The 18049-nt window shown below is 40.1% G+C and overlaps 2 protein-coding genes across 11 annotated transcripts in view; both read left to right on the forward strand.

Moving 5' to 3' along the window:
- The window catches only part of Tent2 (terminal nucleotidyltransferase 2), a 52087-nt gene extending 43196 nt beyond the window's left edge, over positions 1–8891 (forward strand). For all 8 annotated transcript variants that reach the window (XM_075976306.1, XM_075976308.1, XM_075976310.1 and 5 more), the window contains 4 exons: positions 1505–1641; positions 5897–5988; positions 7321–7400; positions 8624–8891. In XM_075976306.1, the coding sequence (XP_075832421.1) occupies positions 1505–1641; positions 5897–5988; positions 7321–7400; positions 8624–8698 (384 nt within the window). In that variant the 3' untranslated portion in view covers positions 8699–8891. The remainder of the gene's footprint in view (positions 1–1504; positions 1642–5896; positions 5989–7320; positions 7401–8623) is intronic.
- A 2895-nt stretch (positions 8892–11786) lies between these two features.
- Positions 11787–18049, forward strand: part of Cmya5 (cardiomyopathy associated 5) — a 96248-nt gene continuing 89985 nt past the window's right edge. For all 3 annotated transcript variants that reach the window (XM_075976315.1, XM_075976316.1, XM_075976317.1), the window contains exon 1: positions 11787–12042. In XM_075976315.1, coding sequence (XP_075832430.1) covers positions 11882–12042 — 161 coding nt within the window. In that variant the 5' untranslated portion in view covers positions 11787–11881. The remainder of the gene's footprint in view (positions 12043–18049) is intronic.

Below are 18049 nucleotides of genomic sequence, written 5' to 3' on the forward strand. Positions count from 1 at the left end.
CTGGCCATATGGTTGTTCCAGTCATTCAGTATTTTAGTACAGTAGGTCTCATGTCTCTTTAGTTTAATCTTACAGTTGCTGATCTTTTTCTTTAGCTTATTGAAAAAAATAAAAAGTAATGGAAAGTCAAACAGTTTAAAGAAATGTGTGTTCTGTTTTGAATCGAGTGTTGTATTACAGTGATAAGTGGTATGAATCAATTAGTAAAAAGCCTTCAGAGCAGTGGCTGTTCAACAGGGACTTGCTTTTCTTTTTAGTTGACAAAAAATAATTGTACCTACCACCTTTCTTACATTTGACCTTTATTATATCTGTTTTGCCAGAAAATGTTTTACAGTTCTAAATAATATTGCCCTAAGTCCATATTTTTACCTATAAAGTGAAAGACAAAGTGAGGTAGAGATGGTGCATTTGTTCTTTCTTCTTCTTGAGTCTTTATTATGAAATGGAACTGTTTTTCTGTTTCCACATTTTTCATCTCCAGCTAGACAATTAAAAGTAGTTTGAGTTTAGTGATGCAAGTGCCTTCCTAGTATGCACAAGGTTTGGACTCTAATGCCACATAAAGAAAGTGCATGTGTAGTGCATGCCTGTCATCTCTTCGCGTGGGACACAGGGGTAGGAAGACCAGAAATTCAAGGTCATCCTCAGCTACATACTGAGGCTGAGGCTAGCCAGGGTGAGAGACTACATTTGAGGGGAGTGGTGGTAGTGAATCTTTATGAATATATATTACTTGAAAATCACTCTGTTCAGATCCAGAACTTGCTGCTAATAGAGGAAAGGTCAGATATGTAAATGGGTACTATCAGCTTTAGTACAGAAGGTAATAATTCACATTCTTTATATTGGATGCCTTATTGAGACCTAGTTCACACACAACTAATAACTCCTTCATAAATAACTATGATAAAGTTTACTGAATGTGTGTTGTTTGTAGGTATTCAGTCTTCTTTCCCTCCCATCTTCTTTTCAAGTTCAGCTCACATGGAACAGCTATCTTTCTATTTCCCCTTAAAATACAACAGGAAAATCAAACAGTGTTGAAAGTCTCAAAAACTATACTATTCATAGGTTGACACTTTTGTGACCTTTGAGAGGAGTGTTAAGTTGCAGCTGGGAAGAGCTGTTGCCTTATGCTTGACATCTTCTTCATACATAAAGTACAACTTCACTGAAGAAATAATTAGGGAGGTATATTTTATGAATATATGTCTTTGGGTATAATCATGAAATCCATAATAAAGTTTGACTCATGCTTGAATTATTTTGCTACCATAATGATACACTCAAGCCAAGAACTAGAATATCTGGTTTTTCATTTATTTTATGACCTATTCCAGGTACTATGCTGATGAGACCTTTAATGAAAGGAAGTTTTCAAATTTCTAACTGGCCAGCACAAAAAGAAATCTAACTTCAAAAACTCTAGATAAGGTTTGATAAAAGTTCTTAGTATATGTTTTAAATGGCTTTGTGTCTTTTCCTCTTTTTCTTTCAACAGGAATCTTTTAGTACTTCTGTACAGCTGCACCTTGTGCATCATACTCCATGTAATGTTCCTCCTTACCTCTCAAAGAATGAATCAAGCCTTGGGGACCTCTTACTGGGCTTTCTTAAATATTATGCTACAGAATTTGAGTAAGTAAAACTTGAAATTGTTTTTGTTTTTTTATACATAAGTGACTGCTCTAGATTTAGGGAAGCTGCATTTGTTAATTTCAGTGCTGTAAGTGATTCATGAGATAGAGCACCTAACAACTAATTAATAGCAACTAAGATTTCAGTTCCTATTTTTTTGATAAAAAAGCATTCATAGTTTAATAAGCCTGGTTGTAAGATTTAGGTTTTTAAAATATGTGTGTTTGGTGTAGGTTTGTGCATGTGTGGGTGGGTTCAATGCTCATGGAGTCCAGAAAAGGGAGGTGGATCCCCTGGAGCTGGAGTCATAGCTGTGGGCCGCTTTGTATGGGTGCTGAGTACTGAACTTGGGTCCTCTTCTTAACCTCTGAGCCATTTCTCAAGCCCTGGTAATGCTTGAGGTGTTTTTTTTTTTTTTTCATTTGTGCTTCTATTTCATGTTGAGGACTCTCTAGTAGGGTCTAGTTTGGACTTGTGTTTTAGTTCTATGTAGGTTGTATATTGTTGGAACATCTATTTTCTAGGAATTTAAAATTTATAGGAAAAAATATAGCCAAGGCAAACGGGATTTTTTTAAAAAAAAAAGATCAATATTTGAATAGTAGTTGTATTAGGGTAAAATGCAAATCAAAAAATACATCTTTTATTTGATTTGAAGGCAATATTAAACATGAAACAAACAGTGTACAATCAGACAGCAGAACTTCTTTGGGGAGTTCTAAGTCCAACTAGAGTAAGGCTGGTGATTTGAAATACTCTGGTCAATATGGAAAGTCTGAAGGGGCTGGTCCTTAGGAGTTATACAAAGAGCCATAGTGACTTTAGTATTATTTTTTTGAAGGGTTTGGAGAGGGGAGTGATAGCACTAATAAATGGCTGTTAGTCGATGGAGAAGGGTTTCTAAGCAGAGGAGATCTGTTACCTCATTCAGTTTCTATAATCACTGTATGAACTTGTGTTGTACCTTATATTTTACCAGTGAGTCACAGAAGGATTCAGTAAGAGATGAAGCAATATACCCAAAGAACTTATAACTAGTAAGGATAATGATTTCAGATCATTTGATTCCAAAATTCATATTTAACTAATGATTACAGTGATATTGTAATTGCCTTATTTGATATCATGTAGACAACTCTAAAGAAATCTGACTTGTATTTGAAACATAGGACATGAAAGAAGAAATACAATTCAATATGTTAGAAGTAGAGTTTCTGTGCATCTTTTTGTTTGTAGTGATGACCACAGCACCTCACCTGGTGAAAAGATGGTAAAATGTTTGTTACAGTTTTGGTGCAGAGAGTGAGATTGGGAGGTTTTTAGTGTGGATCAGAGATCCTTAAAATAACTTAGAAGTTACTGAAGGAAGTTAAGGAAAGGAATCAGAAAAGTGCTAGAAGAAAACTGAGTAAGAACAAAGTTAAAATAATCCAGATAAATGGGTGTGGTGAGGGAGGCAGGCAGCTTTCTGTGTTTGAGGAGAGGCTGATCTATAGGGCAAGTTCCAGACTACAAAGAGAAACCCTGTTTCAAAAAAACAAAGCAAACAAACAAACAAAATAATAATCAGGCAGTGGATGATGAGAAAAAAGGAGGCTTCATTAACAAAAGATGTAAAACTATGAAGCATGAGTTACTTTTCTCTTTTCCACCATGTGAGTCTCAGGGTTAAAGCTTAGGTACTCAGTCTTGGTGGCAAGGGTCTTTACATGATGAGCTAACTATCTCATTGACCCCTACACCAACAATCTTTATTGTCAGTATTTATTGTTATATAAGTTAGACATTTGGTGTAAAGTTAAAGGGAAAGGTTTACAGAAAAATGGATTTCTTCTGTATATAGGTTTTTTGTTGGATTGACACAAGAACGGAGATAGAAAGTGTTTTGTGTTAGTTTAACAGTAATAAAGAGTAGCTTGCTGAGTCAAATAATACTAGCTGGGAGGCTAATGTTTGAAATTAGATTTTAAGACTTCCTCATATAGTACTCATGCCAAGTACATTATTTTATACAAGATAATTTCACATAGTTGACTGTAGGGAGCTCAGCCAAGAATATCAAAGTAATGAATTAGGTACCATTTAAAAGATTCCTGGCAACTGCTAAAATGTTTGTAAGGATTTCTTCTGAATTTTATTCAACTAGAGGCATCCTCTTTACTTGGAAGCCAAAGAATTACCTGTCTGCTGAGGGGTGTTTGAGTATATATTGTACATTTTGCAGTAGTTTTTTATGACCATTTAAAAATTGCTGATTTCTTTTTTTTTTACCCCCCTCCAAGTCCTGCTCTCTGAAGCAAAAATTAAGTCCAGAAGTTAAGGGTCAGGCTATGCAATATAGCTGCATTCTCCTAAAACAAAACAAAGGAACTAATAAAGATAAATTAGTAAAAGTTACTTCTGGCTGTATTTCTGCAAGCTATTATGCTGAAAAGGATGAGGCAGAAGGTTCACAAGTTTGAGGATAACTTGGGCTACAGCTTTTAGCATCAGGTATAGTGGGATATGCATGCGTTCCCAGTACACACAAGATGGAGTCAGGAGGATCAGAATTTCAAGGATGTTCCTGACTACATAGCTAGGCTGGGCTTTGTAAGACCTTGTCACAAAAACAAAACAAAAGATCTTGAACGGGAAAGATTAAAGTTGGTTCAGTATGTAGTCATATCATTTTTTTATTCCATTGTTATTAAAGAAACTCTTAGAAGCATTTGTAGTAATAGAACAAAGTCCTCCTTTTCTTTTTGGAACTCAGCTGCAGTACTTGAAGTGTTTGTTACATCCTACTGTAAACAACAACCAGTGTTAGAATGTCTCCACTGACAGTCCACTTACATGATGCATAGTTTAAAGAATGAAAACTCTGTTGATGATGTATTTTCATGCTTAGTTGTCTTTCCCAATCTCCTTCCCTGGCCTGGGTTCAAACCCACGGCCTTGTTCATGCCAGGCAAACACTCTACTGCTGACATACCCCCTTGGTCTTTGATCTTTGAAGATAGGGTCTCTCTCTATCCCAGATTGGCTTTGAACTTGCAATCTGCCTGCCTCTGCCTTTTGAATGCTGGAGTTAGAGGTGCATGCCACCATCTTAGGCTTTCTGCTTCTATTCGAAGCAAGAATAGAAAACTATGCTTGGAGGAAACTTTGCAATGATCAAACTTCACAAGCAGCAAATTATTTCTTACATATTTGAAATTGAAAATGAATTCTATTTCCAGAAACCTTCCATTTAGGACCCATGATTTAGTGATTTTTTTTTTGATACATAGATCTTTCTTAGATTGCTGTTATGATAGAGAAAGCCATATATTGTTGATAAAAAGATTTCACCCCATCTTCAAATTTGTTTTTTTCTTGCATACCAGCTGAGTGGTCATGTACTGGAGTGTTCCTTGGAAAAAAGAAAAGTTATTTATAGTAACTCAGAAATAAAAATAAATGTTTATAATCTTTAAAGAAACATGTAAAAGTGGATACTGCAGACAGAAGTATATTCAGATATGTAAACAAAATTGTTGCACTCAAAATATTTTATTACTAGATGTGGGGTATATATAGCTCAGTTGGTAAACTGCTTCCTAGGGTGCACAAAGCTCTAGGCTCTGTTCCCAGCAGCATAAATCGGCACTGGGAGATGGAGGTCAGAGGATCAGAAGTTTAGGGTCCTCTCAGGTACATAGCAAGTTAGGTAACCTGGGCTACATGAAACCTTGTCTTGGTACTGTTAACTACTGCTACTGCTTATATAATAAGAGAGAAAACATTAATTTTGTTTTCTTCCTTGCTTCTGCTAGCTGCTTTCAAAGATTTATCCTAATTCCTATAAGATGTAGCGAAGAAATGCAGTGTTATCAGAAAAAGAAAATGCCACAAGATTACCTCACAACCAATGAAAAATTCTTATTGAAGTATGAGCAGTAGACAGTGTTTATGTGTTTTCCTTATTTGAACTTTAAAGAAACATTTTTGTACTATTTCCTTTGTTAGTAAATGTGTATTCAGTATCTAGTATATACTGAGGAACTAGCTGAACAGCTAAAGAAATATCTCAGTGTTCTGGAACTTAACTCTACTTGGGAGATGTATACAGAATCACACGTAATAAGCATAAATACTAGACATGGAGAACTGGCGCTGAGGGGTGGAGCCAAGGTTTAGCATTCTGTCAGGCAGTCAAGGGTCAGCTTTCCAGTTCATGGAATTAAGGAGAAATTAGGAAAGCAGTCAGTTCTTTTCTTTTTTCTCCCTTTAGCTGGAACACTCAGATGATTTCAGTTCGTGAAGCCAAAGCCATCCCAAGGCCTGATGACATTGAATGGAGAAATAAATATATCTGTGTTGAAGGTAGGTTTCCCCTGACCACTATCTGCCAACGAATTAGCATCATGGTACTAATTCCAACTTTTATTTCTGCTAAAATATCTATTTATGTTCTGATTTATATGGTTTTACATTTTTAATTTGGAAAAGCTTTTAGAGTTCCTTAGTTATGAGAAATACTAAATGTGAATTTGAGCATTGTAGTTGGTGTGATTTGAGCAATTCATGCATTCTTCATACTATAGTTGATTGAAACTATATAATTCACACACACAAACACACACATCTGCTAAAACATACAAAATTAAGAGTTAAGAATTATGGGCCTGCTTAGATTATATGACTAAAGTGAACATCTCCATCATATTTCTTTGCTTTCTTTAGGTTTTCTTTCTTAGCTACTTTTCTTTTCAGCAACCTCTTTGATTTTTGGCTCTCATTCCTCCCTTTTAGCTTTAAGGCATGTGTAAGACTTGTTTTTGAAAAACAAAACCAAACTTCACGTGATCTGTATGTCCCATCCATTCTGCCTTGTCTCTCTGTGACCTCTTCTGCTGTGTACTATGGGTGAGGGGTACACAGGCTGAGGGCATAGACTCCTGTCTTCCCTGCTTGGAATTCTTTTTCTCTCTTCAATGCTAGAGTTCTCACTGGATCTTCTGCTAAGCATCCATTCATATCATAATGTGCTGCACACTGCCCTCTGTTCTCTTCAGTGTTCTCAATCTGTGGGTTGCGACCATCGGAAAACACAGATATTTATGCTTCATAACAGTAGCAAGATTACAGTTATAAAGTTGTGACAAAAATAATTTTGTGGTTGTAGTCACCACAACATGAGGAACTGTATTAAAGGGTGGCAGAATTAGGAAGGTGAGAACCACTCCTCTACTTAAAGGCTCCTGACCTTTTCCATCCTGGACAAGATCACTTTTTTTAAAAAAAAAAATTGAGTTTAAGCTTACCCTTCTATAATACCTGACATTGTGCCCTTCTCTTAAATACAGTGGTATATTCTTTATGTAACTTTTGATTCTGCTAAATATACGTCCTTAACCGTCTGTAAATCCTTAGAGATCTTATCAACTCAGTTACTCCTCTGATCATTTTTTGTCATTCCTCTGACTTGAATTCCACCTACCTTACCAGACAGCTCATAACTAGATCGTGTGTATGTGTTTGTGGACATACACATCTAGTAAAAATACTAGGTTAAGCCATATGATATACTGGTAGTTTCATATAACTGAACCTAATGTAAAAGTGTTCTTGGACTGGGACATATCCTAATTTTGATCACCAGTGCTGGGAAAAATGAAAAGCCCATTGTACTAATATGTGCATTTCATGATGCAGAACCCTTTGATGGAACTAACACCGCCAGAGCTGTGCATGAAAAGCAGAAGTTTGATATGATCAAGGAACAGTTTTTAAAGGTAAACAGTGTTTCATGTTGACCCTAAAGATGTTAGTGGACTAGTGTGCTTTAAAAATGAAAAAAAAAAAAGTTAGAATACAGCCACTAATGTGACAGAAAAGAAGAGGGTAGTGTCACTTGAACTTAGGGGCACTTTTCCTCCAGAGAGAGCTAGGGAGCTTATTAAACTCAACAGATGATGAAATAAAACTCAGAGGACGCTTTTATTAAAATATCAGGGCATTTATTAAAGAGAAGGATTTGATGTGTGACTTGTACCCTTTTTTCCTTTTTCTGCTACTTCCACTATGACATTTTATCTTTGATATGTTTTGTGTTTGTGTCCACAATGTTAATTTATTCATCAGTAGCTTTGCTAGATGAGCTACCTGTTGGCAATGACTGGCAGTGTGGAAATGTATTGATAATTGATAGACGTATGTAAGTTCAAGTGATACACTCTTTTCCTGTCACACTAGTGGCTTTACTCTTCTAACTTTAGGAAGGAAAGGTTCAGAGGTCAGAGAAGTGAAGCTGCTTTAGAGATACTGCTTTCATTATTCGGATAGACAGACAGACTTTGATGTAATTAAAATGCAAGCAGTGTGCTGCAGGCTCTCTTCAGTCTAGTTCTTCCTCACAACAAGCAAAGTGGAGCATAGTTTTCCTGTTGCTCACTTATTCTTTAGCAGTGGGTGAGCTTTTAGAATGATTTAGCAGTAAAACCAATACCATCAGATACGTGGACACTTAATGTTTTCATAAAATTGTGACCTGAACTTTTAGCATGAATAAGAATTGCAGTATCTTTTATGAATGCTTTCACTGGTTCCCAGGCGCTTGCACAAAATTTTACATTCACTCTTGCCTTCTTTTAAAATACTGGTTTTCGCTTTTAAAAAGCTACAAAACAGTCATTTTCCTCTCTTAAATTCAAATTGAGTACTTTGCTATTTTAGATGAAATAATTTAATCTGTAATTTATGTTATTATTGTCACTTGTAGCTTTTTTGCCACCTGTGTGCCCATTTTTAAAAAAATCATTGCATCGAATATTAAATAATTGTTTCTTTTTTGGTGATTAATTACATACCTTGGGAAATAAAAATAAGAAAAAATCTAAATGTATACATAGAAAGAACCACTACTAATATTCTTTTAAATTTTTCGAAATCAGTCTTTTGTTCTGTATATAGTTTGTATTTTAAGATTGATTTTTAATTTATTGTTTTCCTTTCCTAGTCATGGCAAAGATTGAAAAACAAGAGAGATCTCAACAGTGTTCTGCCTTTGAGAGCTGCTACCCTGAAGAGATAGCTGCCCTCTAATTCCTAAACTCTTCCAAGAAATAAAGAACAATAGTTACATCACAATGCATTTGTTTACCTCCATCATGGTTTATTTTTAATCTTGTTCTTGTTTTTGTTTTATTTTTAAAAGGACATACTTATATAAAGATTGCATATTTTATTATGACATTTCCTAATAAACTCTTTGATTTAAAAATGTATTTTTGAAAATGTTTACATTGATGATTAGTAGTATTATGGCATGACTTTTCGGCATAAAATATATTTTGAGAAATTACCTGAACTAATAAGGTTTTGATATAATTTTAAGTAATTGTACCACATGCAAATGAAGAACCATGTGGAATTTTGCAAAGGATCTAAGTAATACATATTTACAGTGTAACTGGCAGTAGACAGTTGTGTAACTCAGTTCTAGTCAAGGGAAGATTCAAGTCAGTTATTCAGTTACTTGAAGCAAATGAAATCTTTCATTCAGTGAAGTCACTGGAGTCTTGAAATACTGGACAATTGCCTTAAGTCTCCCTCCACTTGACTCTGGGACAGCCTGTCTTGTCCTGTGTCTGTATTCGTGTTTCATTAGCACTTCACACCTCGCTTTGATCCACTCTGGGGGTTACAGGACCACTAGCAGCAGTTGGTGACCTGCTAATGGACTCTCACTTTGGAGAGAGAGCGTTTCCTATGCTTTCTGATAGCATAGTGCAGGGTACACTGTTGCTTTACCTCTGTTTTCCTGATCTTTTTCCTCATGATAGAAAACTGAACATCAAAGTTAATATTATATCCTGTTTGTAGAATCGGATTTCTGTGGATTATAATCTAAACTGGAATTTTTAGGCAGTAAGCCACTATAAAGTGTTTTAGATAAGACAGTAAAATTATAAATAAAAGTTTAATGTTTATACAAAAATCTTTTTTAGTATTTCTTTTCCACATAAAAGTAGTAGCTTCAGATACAAGCTATTCTGTTTCTTAAGATTGTTTTTAGTTCATGTAAATATTTGTAAATTGGTCAGTACCTGTAAATTTAAATATAAAAAGTAATCTTGAAAGCAGTTTTAACTTTTTCAAAGATTGCAGACTTCTTGTAGGCCTATGGTGGTACAGTTTGTACCACTGAACTATTTTTTGCAGATCAATTAAAAAACTAAAAATATTTGCTTTCTTTGACTTATAAAGGGTGCGTATTTTGTTTTTCTTTTAAGTTTAAATTTTTGTATGCTGTCAAATGGAATAAAGTTTTTATCTGGAAATTTTTGAGATGTAATTTTTCTGTGAAAGTCATTGGTTTTGTAATAAGATTGAGGCTGTAATTATCTGAACTGGTCTGAACCCAATTCTGTGGTTAAGCCCGTCAGCCACTGTATTTCTCTGGCTTTATTGGGAATAAACTTTCCAAGTGAGTCAGTTTTTTTAGATTACTTATCTGTAGTACTTTTGATGCAATTAAGCGTTTTATATATGAATTCTTTTTCTGGGAACTATTCCTGAGATTCACTGCATACTGTGCAGCTCCTTCTCAGAATGTATTGAGTATGATGGTTAAGGGGACCCGGTACTGTTTGTAAATAGTGGTCTCTTAGGGACGGTGTTCTGCTTCACAGCTTCATGATGTTAATAAAGCCTCAGAGTTAACCACAGTGTGGACTCTTGCATTGCCACCTGTTCTCGTTTTTCTGTGGCCCCACCCTACTACTTTTGAGCCAATTTGTTGTTACCAAGTAGGCCAAAAAGCTGATACATTTATATCCTGGAACTAATGGGTTAGCACCTAAGATCGTGTACTGGTAACAGTCCAGATTTATCAGGTAAGTGGGCTGTTAGTATATGAGACTTTTTAAAACATTATTTTCTGTGCTGGGATTGAACTCAGCTCATCCTTGCTAAGCAAGTGCACTACCCATTGAGCTAATATCCTCAGCAGGAGACAAATTAATTTTGTGTGAATACTACATTTTATTTTGTGTGTGTTGATTGCTCCATTTCTGTATGTTTGTATGTATTATTAAAGTATTGTTAGTGTTAAAAGTGTGGACTCTATAAACAGTTCTGTTTTGGGTTATTTAAAATAGGATCTTAGCAAAATCAATGGTTAAAAAAAAGCCTGCCGCTCTACCCCCTTAGTCTACAGGCTGCTGTGGCTGGAGAGTAATACCTCTCTACCTGTCTCCTTTACAAACTAAACTGTGACTTGAATCTGCCATGATTAAAAATAAAGGTTTGGAGTTCTAGCCCAAAAGTCCTTCTTAGAAAAGAATACTTTGCTGCCTGTTGTACTACTACATAGGTCTGGCCTTTTTAGAAGCATTCATTACATACCGTGATTTGCCCAGTAACTTCCGAAGAACTGGGTGGTGGGACAAAGAGCATAAACATGGGTACCAGCATACTTAGTAGGCGCTTTGAGTTTCTGGAGAGGAGCAGTGAGTTGGGACTTGGGCATTTCAGAGAAAGGTGGTGATCTTGACTAAGTAAATAGGCGGGCCTTTCAGGCAGAAGGCGTTCTATTTGATATGGTGTAAATACCTAATTTCTGAAAGTGGATTAGTCAGGATTTCATCTCGGAGAATCTTAGGCTTTAGTCCTAGAGCTATGCTGAGAGGTTTAGCACTGGCTTTACTGGCTCCAATGAGTCTTTGCTTAGTGTGGATCTAAGATAGAGGTTCTGTGAATACTTGGGCCTGATATTGTATCGACTAGCAAGTCTAGCAAGTTCCCCCATTGTTACCATACTAGCAGTGAGACAAACTATCTACAAGCTGGCACCATGTCTAGCAAGATTAAGGGAAGCAAGTTCCTGGCTGCGTGCTGCCTCCTTTGGTATAAAAGAACCATCCAGCAGCTCCGCTGAAAGTGTAAAACCCGCCAGATCACTGGATGGAAGGTTGGGCTAGCAGGTCGCTTGACGCCCAGGTGCAGCCCTCAGCACTGCCATCCGCCCTGTTCCAAGGTCTGCCAGAATGGGCGGGACAGTTGGCAGGGGACTGGTACCAAGGATAGCTAAGCCTTGCCCCAGAAGCTCAGTGGCGAAACTTTCTTGACGCCTTCTATTTAAAGGCCTGGGGGCGCCCCCGCCCTGCGTGCCGGGAATCCGAGCAGCCTCGCGGGCCCCAGCAAATTGCAGTCAGAGGGAGAACACCGGGCGCGGGCGGCGTGGGTTGCTCTGACTCCGGCCGGGACAGGCGCGATGGCGAGCGGTGACAACAGACACGCTGCTGAGGGCTTCCTCCGCTGGGGTGCAGAAGAGGAGGCGACCCAGGAACTGGAGACGGAGGAGTCGTCGGAGGGCGAGAATGAAGAGGAGGGAGAGAATGAAGAGGCCGAGTCGGAGGAGGAGCCCGACGCCAGGTAGCCTGAGCCTGTTGTGCTGGGTCCGGGGCATCGCCCAGAGCCTGGCAAAGCTGCCCACCCCACAGGTGTCTCGCTGGACCGCTGGCAGCCCCCCGGGCCTTTTCCTTTGTCTTCACAACCTCAGGAGTTCATTTCCCTGGAGCCAAGCTCTGTCTGGGGTTCGCCGCCTTCTTTAAAAACTTGAAGGTGTAAGGTTCTTGCTGTCAGCTGGAGTGACAGGTCCGCCTGCAGCAAAGTTCACAGTCGGCCCCCACCCCCACCCCCGCCTCCCAGCTCCTTGTGACTTGCTCGTTTATTCTTGGAGACTTACTTGGGGTTCTGCCTAACTGCAAAAACTGTGCTGGAATGCTTGCCGCTGGCTCCCCGCGCCTAATCAATCTTGCCTGCCTGAGCATGGGGAAGGATCTTGAGGCAGAGAAAGCCCTGTCCATTACCTTCAAAGGTATGGCGGCCTCCTGGAATTCTAGCACTGGGCTAGTTTGCTGTATTTGTATATGCAAACTAGCTAGTTGCAAACTAGCTAGTTGCTAGTTTGCATATGCAAATACCCCATACATTTCTTAGAGGAAAGAATCACGAAGGCCAGGTGTGATGACCCACCCCTGTGATTCCAATAATAGACAGGCAGAAGCAGGAACGCCATGATTTTAAGGCCTGCTGGTCTGTATCGAGAGATATTTCAGCAACTTCTGTCCTAAGAATCGTTCTGGTCCTAAATATCTACTTATCAGTAAGCTGAATGAAATTAAGTAATACTATATTTTTTTTTAAAAAAAATGGGACTCTCCATTTTGACCCTTTTCATGCAGGCCTAAAATGAGAATAGTGGTATGGGTGTCAGTCAATGATAGCTCTTGCTAGGTGCTCCTATCAGAAGACTTGGGGGCGGGGCAAATGAATGTGTACCGTTTCAGAATTGCGGACTCAGGCCAGAAGAGCTGAAACTGAAGTAGCCCAACAGTGGCTCAGGAGGCTGGGGAGGTGGCTCAGCTGGTAAAGTGTTTGCCTTGTATGCACAGGGGCAAAAGTCAATCCCCAGTACCTACGTTCAATCCCCAGTACCTACGTTCAATCCCCAGTACCTACGTTCAATCCCAGTACCTACGTTCAATCCCCAGTACCTACGTTCAATCCCCAGTACCTACGTTCAATCCCCAGTACTTACGTTCAATCCCAAACACTGATAAAAATTCCAACATGGTGGCTTGTGCTTGTCATCTCCATGTTAGGGAGATGGAAACAAAATCCCTGGGTCTCACTGTCCAGTCAACCTCATCTAGTTAATGAGTTCCAGGACAGTAACAGCAGCCAGACTGTCTTAAAAAAAAAAAAAAAAAAGAAAAGAAAAGGTAATGTGTCTGTTGCAAGCAAGAAGGTTTTTACTTGTAGTTAGCATGACAAAAGTTATATTATGCTGAAGGTCATCACACAAGGGTCACACAAGATTCCCAATTACAGTCCTAAGCCTATCTCCCCAAGGCTGCTCGCCTGTGTGATGTATCTTAGCTGAAGGTCAGGCCCAGTCTCTAACAGAAGTCTCTGATTTGAGGGTCAGGACCCTGGTCACTCCAGACGTCCAGAGCAAAGCATTGCTCTTGGTCTCTGCTTAAATACTGTCCAGTGGGTGTCATGGAGTCTAGGACTATGTCTGGTTATCGTGAGTGAGTGATGTCACTGGGTTCTGGTTATCAGGGTGTAGTGGGGTAAGAATAAGCCATTCTTACACGTCTAAAAGGTTTTTTGTTTTGTTTTGTTTACTATGCTCATTACATTGACTGTGAGGAGTAAGTCTCCACATGCATACACATGTAATCCCTTGTGTACATTTAGCATGGCACTGATGAGGTAAAATAGTCAGTTGGAAATCTTGAGTCATGGGCTACATGCTCACCAAGCAGCTTCTGCTTTCAAGAACTTTGAGGGAAAAGAGAGAAATCATGAGGAGTATCTGACTACAGGCTAAAGAAGTTAAACTTCGAATAGAGAAGAAAGCATGGTGTCTTAGGGTTTTTTTTATTGCTGCAACAAAAGACCATGAGCCAAAAGCAAGTTGGGGAGGAAAGGGTTTACTTGGCTTACACTTCAGCTTTGCTGTTCATCACTGAAGAAGGTCAGGACAGGAACTCAAGCAGGGCAGGAACTTGGAGGCAGGAGCTAATGTGGAGGCCATGGAGGGGAGCTGCTTACTGGCCTGCTTCCCCTGGCTTCCTCAGTCTGCTTTCTTACAGAAGCCAGGAACACCCATGGGTGTCCCCACCCACCACGGGCTGGATCCTCCCTCATTGATCACTATTAAGAAAAATGCCTTATAGTTGGATCTCTCTTTTTTTTTTGCACACCTTATTTAATTCATTTTCTATGGCAAATAAAATCCTTCTCATGCTTATTACATAAATCAACATATTAGTCTCTGCCTTTTTGGTTTATTTCTTTAGGCAGTTCACAGATTCTTCTATGTTTTTGTCATTTTCTTGATACTTTGCTTTAATGTGTATGGAAACCTAAAATATCTGAGACAATTGCACTGTACAACACTGACACTTACAGAATATAAACTTTTGTGTAATTTTGATTGATAATTTTTCTGACATACTCAAACTAGTAAAGGTCAGAGCTAAAAGGCAAACTCAAATCACACCTCAAATCTATGCAAAATATGCTGTCCTGATTATATTTTTGTTTTTTAAAATTGTTTTTATTGAGCTATAATTTTTCTCCACTTCCCCCCCCCTTCCTCTTCCTCCCATTCTACTCCCTCCTGTGAACCCCATGCTCCCAGTTTACTCAGGAGATCTTATCTTTTTCTCCTTCCTAGGTAGATTTGTGTATATCTGTGTCTCTTAGGGTTCTCTTTGTTGTCTAGGTTCTTAGGCTGTGGACTGTAGGTTGGTTTTGTTGTTGTTGCTTTATTTCTGGAAACCACTTATGAGTGAGTAAATATTATATCTGTCTTTCTGGGTTTGGGTTACCTCACTCAATATGTTTTTTTTCTAGATTCATCCATTTACATGCAAATTTCAAGATGTCGTTATTTTTTTACTGTACAGCTAGATCTCATGGAGGCATTTTCTCAATGGAGTCTCCTTCCTCTCTGATGACTCTAGCTTGAGTCAAGTGGACACACAAAACCAGGCAGTGCACATGGGTGCTGTGGAAGGTCAGAAGGGAGGGTAGAGCTTCTAGAATCATGGAGTATTGGCTACTGGCCGGATTTCGGAAGATGGGCAGGAGACGCATAAAGGAAGGGAGTACAGAGCCAGTGCGAATGGAAAGGAAGGGGGACCCCCAGGCAGGAAGAGGAGATACTCTTCACAGTGATGCGTGTGGTGCTCAGATTCCTGCCCAGCCAGTATTTTCCAAAGCAACAAGAAGCTCATTTACATTACAACGTGGCTATGGGAGTTCAAACAGCACTCCTGGCTTGTCCTTGGCCAAGAGCTAAGGCCTTCAGGTGAGATTATAATTCATCTTTTCTTGGAAAAAGGCCTCTCCCATTGTCCCGAGTTTAATTTTTAATCTCCGTTGAAATAGTTTTCTACGTCAAACAACAACCAACAAACAACCCCCACGTAAAACAAGGACTCAGCACAATTCTGTAGTCTCTGGGACTGGGGCTGTCATCTGGGGATAGTGGTGTTGAGCGTGTACCAGGGATGGGAAAGGGGTGAGGAAGGAAGAGGTGTAGAGAAAAACAGAGATTATAATTCATCTGAGGTAGACTGCAGCTGTCCTGACTCTTGATGGTAAAGCAGACACTGTGAAGGAAACCAGTCAGAATAAGCGGAGGGAACTAAGGCAGATGGTGATGGAGACCTGGAAAAACACCAATTTTTGAGGGTTTTTTTTTTGTTTTGTTTTTTGTTTTTGTTTTGTTTTGGTTTTTTCGAGACAGGGTTTCTCTGTAGCTTTGGAGCCTGTCCTGGAACTAGCTCTTGAAGACCAGGCTGGCCTCGAACTCATAGAGATCCACCTGTCTCTGCCTCCCGAGTGCTGGGATTAAAGGCATGCACCATCGCCACCCAGCGACGAGCTAACTTCTAAACAGGATTTGAGAGAACAGACTCCTTTCAGAGAGCAGATCCCTGACAGGCAGACTGGGCAGGCAGAGTTTCTATAAGGGAGTCAGCAGAAAGAAATGTGATTGCCACAACATGGACCACGCAGGGCTAACAGAAAGGGGTGGGGAGCTCTTTCTTACCTCACTGTGGTCAGGAATCAAACCACCTCACTGTGTGTAAGTCTAGAAGTTCTGTGCTCCCCTGAGAATGGAAATGAGGATTTGGAATAGGTGCTAATAGAGGGAAGGTGAGAATCCCCTGTGCTTCTTTGGACTCCTGCACAGAAGTGAACGCATAGCACATGGTATCATATAAAAAGCCTTTACTATTAAAACTGCAGACAAACTGTAATCTAAATGCTCTCTTTACCCTCCCAGGTATAATATGTAGAATTACTTACCTTTATGGCTGAAAAAATATCCCTTCCAGTGACAAAAATGATTTTGGAGTCCAGAAAGCTCATCCTCAACATTTCAGGAGCCAACTCTTCTCCTGGTTTCTGCTTGCTGTCTCTCACGTTAGGCACGAGCGGGCCATACTGCTGGCCCCAGGTCAGTTCTACTTCCTAGTTATAAGGCTGATGAGGATTAAATCAGCTGAGAAAGCGTGAGAGCTCACCTGGTGCTCAGAGCTCCCAGCAACTTCTAGTTTCTCACCAGCCTTCAGATAGGGCAGCATCAGGAGCGAACCCTACTTTGGCCTGCCATTTACTAGAGAGGAGGGAGGAGATGGTACAGGCCAAGCAGAGGATCTGTCCCAGCGGAGCATACCTATAGATATTTGTGGAGAGCCAGGGATTGTGACACCTGTCGCAGACACAGTAATCAAGAATTTACTGCTGTCCTCAAGGAACTCACGTTTGGATAAAGTGACAGAAAACCACAGTTATGTTATTAGCCATCAAAGGGATTGAAGGGAAAGTTCTGTTGAAGCCTCCCAAAGAGCGGAGAGAATCCTAGGTTCCATCCTAGCAGGAAGGACTTGAGAAGCTGCACCCCCCGGAGAAGACTTTGGAATGAGGTGTCCCAGAAGGCTGGCATTTCATGCTTATGAGAAGAAAATTGTGTTGCCAAAATCTTATCCAAGATCATCTGCCAAAGCAAATTTGTAAAACCTCCAGATCTTAGAGCCAGGAAAGGCCGTAGGAACATCTGTTCCCGGCCAGTCATCTTATAGATTCAGAAACCTAGTGTCAAGGGACAGTTTTTCAAAGTGGAACCGCTTTTCCCCAGGTAGAACTTAGACCAGCTCGCAGGTGTGCTCACTGGGTTCGTTCCATCTGCAGTCAGCTCCACCATCGGGCTGACTCCCACAGTGTGCCGGGTACTTCCTAGGCCCAAGCGAAGAAGCCGCGAGTAGAAAGAACAAAGCGCACGGCTCCTGAAACGAACTTTCCAAAATGAGCAAAGAGATAATATATAATGTCCCAGGTGGATGAGCGTTCTCTGGGGATCAACGCAGTGGGAGAAGGGTGGTGTGTTTGGGATAGGATGGTGAAGATAAGGCCCTCTGCCAGGCCGCATCTGAGCAGAGCCTGCAGGAACGTGTCTTTGGCAAGAGGAAGAGCAGGTGCAATGGCACTGGGGTAGGAATGTGTGGCTGGCGTAGGAGCCCAAGGAGATGAGGCTGCGGGAGCGGAGCGAGCAAAGAGGAGGTCAAGGGTGAGTGCGAGAAACCCAGGCTGCGGATCTGAGGCTGCAGAGATGGATCTAAGGCTGGGGAGACGGCTCCATGGGCTCAGCGCTTGTCAGGAGAGTGTGAGGAGTGGGTTGGGCTTTCCAGCATGTATCCATGGCCTTCCTGTAATCCCAGTGCTCAGGAAATGAGACCCGGAGTCCCTGGGCCAAGCTGTCTAGCTAGACTAGCCAAATCTTTGTGCCCCAGGCTCAACTGGAATATTCTGCTTTAATATATAAGGAAGATAATAAATACGGACTTCTGGCTTC

The sequence above is a fragment of the Microtus pennsylvanicus genome, chromosome 6 (genome assembly GCF_037038515.1).
Source record: "Microtus pennsylvanicus isolate mMicPen1 chromosome 6, mMicPen1.hap1, whole genome shotgun sequence".
Taxonomy (NCBI): Eukaryota; Metazoa; Chordata; class Mammalia; order Rodentia; family Cricetidae; genus Microtus; species Microtus pennsylvanicus.